The sequence below is a fragment of the Conger conger genome, chromosome 2 (assembly GCF_963514075.1).
Source record: "Conger conger chromosome 2, fConCon1.1, whole genome shotgun sequence".
In the NCBI taxonomy this organism is placed as follows: domain Eukaryota; kingdom Metazoa; phylum Chordata; class Actinopteri; order Anguilliformes; family Congridae; genus Conger; species Conger conger.
Window position 1 is genome coordinate 65,686,482 of NC_083761.1, and position 6,422 is coordinate 65,692,903.

Here is a 6,422-nt window from a genome sequence, read left to right on the forward strand (position 1 = left end):
CATGAGGCGGTACCTGCAGCCCAATCAGGTTGCACAGGTAGTCCAGCTCCTCCAGGATGGCACATCCATACGTGCGGTCGCAAGAAGGTTCTCAAGAGCATCGAGGAGATACCAGGAGACCAGCCATTACACAAGGAGTGCTGGACAGGGCTGTAGAAGGGCATCAACCCAGCAGCAGGACCAGTATCTGCTCCTTTGAGCCAGAAGGAACAGGAGGAGCACAACCAGAGCCCTACAAAATGACCTCCAGCAGGCTACTGTTGTGCATGTTTCTGACCAAACTCCATGAGGGTGGCATATGAGGGCCCGACGTCCTCTAGTGGGACCTGTGCTCACAGCCCAGGACTGTGGTCCTCGACTGGTATTCCCAAGTGACCACCAGAATTGGCAGGTCCGTCATTGGTGCCCTGTTCTCTTCACCGATCAGAGCAGGTTCACACAGGCGTGAAAAGAGTCTGGAGACGCTGTGGTGAACGTTATGCTGCCTGTAACATCATCCAGCATGACCGGTTTGGCGGTGGGTCAGTGATGGTCTGGGGAGGCATATCCTTGGAGGGTCGCACAGACCTCCATGTCATAGCCAACAGTACCCTGACTGCTGTTGGGTACCGGGATGAAATCCTCTGACTGATTGTCAGACCTTATGCTGGTGCAGTGGGTTCTGGGTTTTCTGGGTTTTACCCACACAGAAATGCTTCTGAAGCAGTCCATGTAGCCACACTGGAGTTCACGGAGTGAATAATGGAAGAAACATTGCTTTTCTTTCAGAGCTGCTGGTTTGATTAGTGCATCTTCATCCGAAAATGCTAGGCTTGCGTGCATAAGGAGGAAAGACGGTGTGACCAGATTGCTTGTCCTGTGCTGCTTAATTGCTTTCTGCAGAGTACATTCTGTAAACCTGCAGTGACAGGTAGAATGTCATTATTACAGAAGCTAACACCTTTACAATACAGTACATTACAGATAAAAAAAATAAAAAAAATCTATTATTGTTTATTCCCTAAACAAGCCGAGCTGCATTGCATTGTTTTTGTTCACATATGCAGTGTGACACAGCAATCAATTCGTCAATTTGTTTTTTGTTTTTTTTTGGGGGGGGGGGGGGGGGGGTCTTGCATATGTAACACTTGAGTTGTTTTGTACAGATGTTTAAATGGGTCTTGGGGCCGATGTTTCCAGCCCCCTTCTCACAAGTGTGAAAGTCACATAGCTGAACATGGATATATTATTAGCTGGGTGTGACACTTGTTCACCAAGCTCTGGAGGATACGCTTATGTTCTTTTTTTATTGCAAGTCATTCTGGATAAGAGACTGCTTCTGTAAGTGAATGTATTATACTGTAAATTAAAGTGTTGTTCAGAAAACCATTCTTTCTGTACTGAAACACTGGTCCCAATGTCCACGCTTGCAGTGCTCATTTTACAGAAGCACATTTGGCCATTACTAAACATTGGTTTGATGACTCCTGACGGCTTTACCAGTTTAAATCAAATATTCTCCACATTGAGATGCTATTATTTCTATTGTCTTTGATTATTGTACACAGTGTTAGCAATTGTGACAGAATTGTCTTCATGATTTTGTAATCATTATGTAACATCTGAATGCACTTCTACCATGGTACAATGACACTGCAGACATACAATATGACAAAGCACAAAAGGCAACATTTTCACGTCCTGCCGCTTAACTAAGGCTTGATGTTTATCGTCTTTATTCTCGGTTTGTTGCCTTTTGAGTCTGCTATTGGCATTTCCAAACGTAATTGTGAAATCACTGTGACGTCATTTTGCCTTAAGTCATTTTGCCTTCAGTTTGAAACACCGCCATTGTCACGGGCTGTGCGACACCCCTGGGAGGGAGATGCCGCAATTCCGGGTTTGCACCGTAGGTTTCCACATGGAGTGAGAGAGCGCACCAACACTAAATAAAGAATAAAAGTATTCTCCCTTTGCGGAAGTCTTTTTTAGGAAAATCTGAGGTATAAATGATCGACTTGTGGATCCATATCTCCCCATCTTCCAGTGTACTTGTGTTTCTGTCCTCTTTTCCTAGCCTCTCCCAATCGATGGAGCTAGGGGCAAGAAAATGAAAAGAAAGGGAGGAGAAAAATAGGCCTAAGGGATCAGCCCTATACCGTGGACACGAGCACACCTTTAAGCATCTGAGCGAATTAGTTGACACAATCCTGCAGGCTCGTGTGCCCTCTCCACCAGCATGCCAGATACAACCCGGTTCTCCACCGGACCGACCGCTACACATATATTTTAATGGCAATCATATGTATTTTCACTATTTATTCACTTAGTTACACCCACTGCAGAATAGTCAAGCGATTCATAGGATTGCCGCATCAAAGTGATGTTTTAAAATGATGCCATAAAAAACCTGAAGGAAGTATTTGAATAATAACCATGATCCACAACTGTAAACTCGTTACCTTTTAAGTTGTATAGCCTACTTTGTAGTGTCTTCCTGAACAAATGTCAAATGCATGTCAAACCATTTCTGTTAGTGTTGGTTAAGAGTTTCTTATTGCTGTTCTGATCATTTTGACAGCTTGTTTGCTGTTGCTTTTTGTCTACGTCGCAGATGAGAATGACAGGTGTCTTCAAAGGTGTATTCATTTCCAGCATCTTCCGTTCCACTCTCTGGATTCATTATTTCTGCTGTGTGGCTAGATGAAGTGGTTACTCATTTGCCTCGCCCTGTGGGCAGCTTTTGCGAAGGGGGTCAACTCGTTGCGCAAAGGGAATCAGCGCGATCGATCTGTACGCCATTGATTGTGCGGTGAGGTGGCCATTGAGATTAAATGCCTGCATGAGCACATTGTAATGATACCTAATGTGAAATAATATATTTTGAATTGCTTAATGCAAAATGCAGTGTTATCCTAATTTCATAAATCCATTTGAACTAAAATAAAACGCCTAGAAAGACTTTCTTTTATTGTGTGGTCCTAACATTAACGTTGCACGCTATAACCTATATTTAAGCGAGGAAGCGCAAGCTAAATCCGTGTGAGTTGATGCATTTGCACTTGGCAGTGGCATGGCACCCCTTGTTCTTTATAAAATATTTCAATTTGTTTGTAGCTATTCTCTAGCCTAGTTCTCTCTCGCCCTCTCACACTTGTTCGGGAAATGTATTCATAAATAAATTATGATATGCCCAGTGTTTCGCAATTCATACGTCCTCGGGTGCCAGTTATTAAGGTTATTCCCTTTAAAAAATGTCTGTAGCTGACACTGTTTCTGCTTCACCATTTAGGTGTTAAAAAAAAAGCATATTTGGACGGTATTTTATTTAGCTGTCAAAAGTGTGCCTCGCGGATATGCTACTACTAAAAAGGGCAATAGGCCAGTTCCCTGAAATCTTAATAGTACCGAATGGTCCCACTCGCTTTCCAGAGCGCAAAAACGGTGCGGATTAAAGCTCACGGTTGCCATCTGTGGTTCCAGAAAATAATGTCTTTCCATAGCCAGTAGTCGGAATGTTTTCTCTCTCTCCCTCTCTCTGTGTAGTTGACAAGACTTCAGGATGCGCGGTACCACACAGTCGCACTGTTGCTTGCGTTCACAAAATCATTGATAAATCCAGTTTATTCGCTCCTGCGTGATAACCTTTTAACCATGCGCCGAAACAGGTTTATTTAATTGGTTTTGCCGATTCCGTTGATCGCCTAAGGATTTTAAAAAAAGCTACACAAATCTTTGTTTTTACAAAGTCGTTTGCACAGCGTTGGATGATCATACTCTTCTGATCATAATTTGATTTTACTGGAGTAGGCTACAACCCGCATGTGAAGGCATGAATATGAATCGTTCAGAAATTTATTTAAAATTCGGACACCTGTTTTCAAAGAATTTCTCTTTTTGGAGCCATCATAGAAACCAGAGTCATAATTTTCGGGAGGCGATCCCTTTCACGGATGACGTTCTGTTTGCAGGACATGAGCCAGCAACAATCGCACTCGTAGTGATGTACACTTTGTCATTCACCATCGGACTGGGGGGCAACATTATGGCACTGGCAGTCCTCACCAGGAGAAGAAATCGCCTTGCTTCCGTCTCAGCGACCAGAAGACTGTTGATTAATCTAGCTGTTTGTGACATGATGGTGGTGTGCGTTTGCATGCCTGTTAATATTGGTCATCAGGTATATAACGCCTGGGTTTTCGGTGACTTTTTGTGCCGTGCAGTCCCCTTTGTTCAAGCTGTGTCAGTGTCGGCGAGCGTTCTGAGCCTTGCCGTGATCAGTCTTAACAGATACTATAGTGTTCACAAACCCCTGCATGCCAGGTCATTTTTCACGAATAGAAAAATTATTTGCATGATTTGTGTGGTATGGACCCTGTCCTCGGGACTGTGTTTGCCACTGGTCTTCATGAACAGGACAAAGACACTGGTGTTGATGGATGGCAAGCATGCCATCACAGTGTGCATGGAGAGCTGGCCCAAAGTCAAACTACGTCAGGGGTATAACTTTTTATTGTTCTGTGCCTTATACGGATTCCCTGTTTTATTCAATCTTGTAATCTGTTTTATGACTGGGCGAAAATTGTGGTGTACAGGTGACACATTCAAAGAGTGCAACAAGTGTAATTTGGTGCAGTCGGTCTCTCGGCAAAAAGTGCGGAAAAAAATTGCCAAGATGGTCGTCGCACTAGTTTTACTATTCACTTTGTCCTGGCTGCCGCTATACGTAGTTGACATCTGGATCGACTTCAACATGCCAAATGCTTTAGGAGGAGATGAGGAACTGGACGATGTGAAGCACCAATGGATCCTGCAAGGGAGACCTTTTGCACAGTGGCTGGGTTTGACAAACTCGGCTCTTAATCCCCTCTGTTACTGCTTTGTGGGGAACCTGTATAGGTCTGCGCAAAAATTTAGAAAAAGCTACAGAGCCAAACTCTCCTCAGTCTTCAGCTTACATCTATCGCAATCTTCAACCAGCACAACTTCTGTGCCTACGCTTTTATCTTACAGTCGCCCTAGCTCGGAAAAATGTGGGGCGGAGATGCGCGCATGGCGAACCTGTGCAGGTTTCACTGCCAATTCGGCGATAAGCAAAAGCGTGTCTTCTGTGACTGTGTGTGAAACTGTATTTGACTAACACCATTTGGACACGTGGACCTGATTCAATTTGGTAAACTTTGGATCGAATTGAAAAGTCATATCTTAAATGCATACATTAATCATTGAATTATGAACTGTTGTGGTTTATTTGTTGCTGATTGTAAAGACTGATAGCGCACAACTCCTAAATACACTTCTACATTGTTATGGTTATGGCCATTGTGTAGCGTGCTGTTCATCGTTGAAACGGAAATATATTATTGTGTCATGTTTAATAAATGTTTATGGCTCGTGTTGTATCGGCTGTGATCTATTTAAATAGATGTTAGCTTACTATACACGACAGATAAATGAAAAAAACTGAATGCATAATTCTAAATTCATCAAAATTGGTCTATGCTTGTATTACTAGTCTGCAATGTTCTTATTACTGGCCTGCCAGAAAATCTATTGAAAGCCTGCTACTTATCAAAACTAAGAAGAGAGAACCTATTACTCCTGTTTTATCTGCACTGGAGTGGCTCTCTGTTTCTTTTTAATCGATTTTAAGGTCCTTTTTCTGGTGTAGCTCTAAATGGTATGCTGTACCATCTTCTACTTCCGACTGCCATCATTTTATGTTGTTATGTGCTCTTAGATCCTCCTATGCATGCATTTTGATGTCAATAGAATGTTTTAGACAAGAGTACTGGAGAAAGCAGTCTCATGAAATTGTTTTGGAAATAAGAGTATTCTGATGATTTTTTCTCATGAAATCTAAATTTTCTTTAATTTATATTGCCCTGTTTTGTGAAACACGGTCATTTCTCAGGTATATACGGTGTGCCAAATGTAAATTTTTCTCCGTGGTTTTTTTCCTCAGATGTAGCCCAAATATAGCATTTTCTTCAGGATTTACAGTTAATATGATTTATTTTCTCGGATTTAACTGACATAAATCTTTTAGTTCAAATTCTAAGATTTAATTGAATGTAATATATTTAGCTTTTATCTTAAATCTTGGTTTTCCAAAACCAATATTATAAAAACATTTTTTTACCACAAATCTGTGTAAAATGTTAAAGTATTTAGTTTAAATCTTGGGTTCCAAATGAAATATTTAGGTTAGCTTATAAACCAAGATTTAACATTTAAATGAATATTTATTTATTTTTATCTTGGTTGTAAGTGTAAATACTTAGCTAAAATGAAATGATTATCTTATATCGTATATCTTAAATTGCTGTTAAGATCTGTATTTTTCACTTATATCTTTTGTAAGATATAAAAATTATCCCCACTGTAAAAAGTCAACAAAATGAAAATGGGGTCAGAAAAGTTGGGTTAATGGTGTTTTTGGA

At 41.2% G+C, this 6,422-nt stretch overlaps 1 protein-coding gene across 1 annotated transcript; it reads left to right on the forward strand.

Annotated features, from left to right (window-relative positions):
• Positions 1–3,561: 3,561 nt before the first annotated feature.
• LOC133111541 (gastrin/cholecystokinin type B receptor) lies at positions 3,562–5,327 on the forward strand. The gene has a single exon (XM_061221984.1). It carries the CDS (start codon positions 3,812–3,814, stop codon positions 5,117–5,119), a length of 1,308 nt encoding a protein of 435 aa, XP_061077968.1. The 5' UTR covers positions 3,562–3,811; the 3' UTR covers positions 5,120–5,327.
• The last annotated feature ends 1,095 nt before the right edge of the window (positions 5,328–6,422 follow it).

Coding starts and splice junctions, on each gene's coding strand:
- LOC133111541 (XM_061221984.1), top strand. CDS start 3,812: ATGAATATGAATCGTTCAGAAATTTATTTAAAATTCGGACACCTGTTT.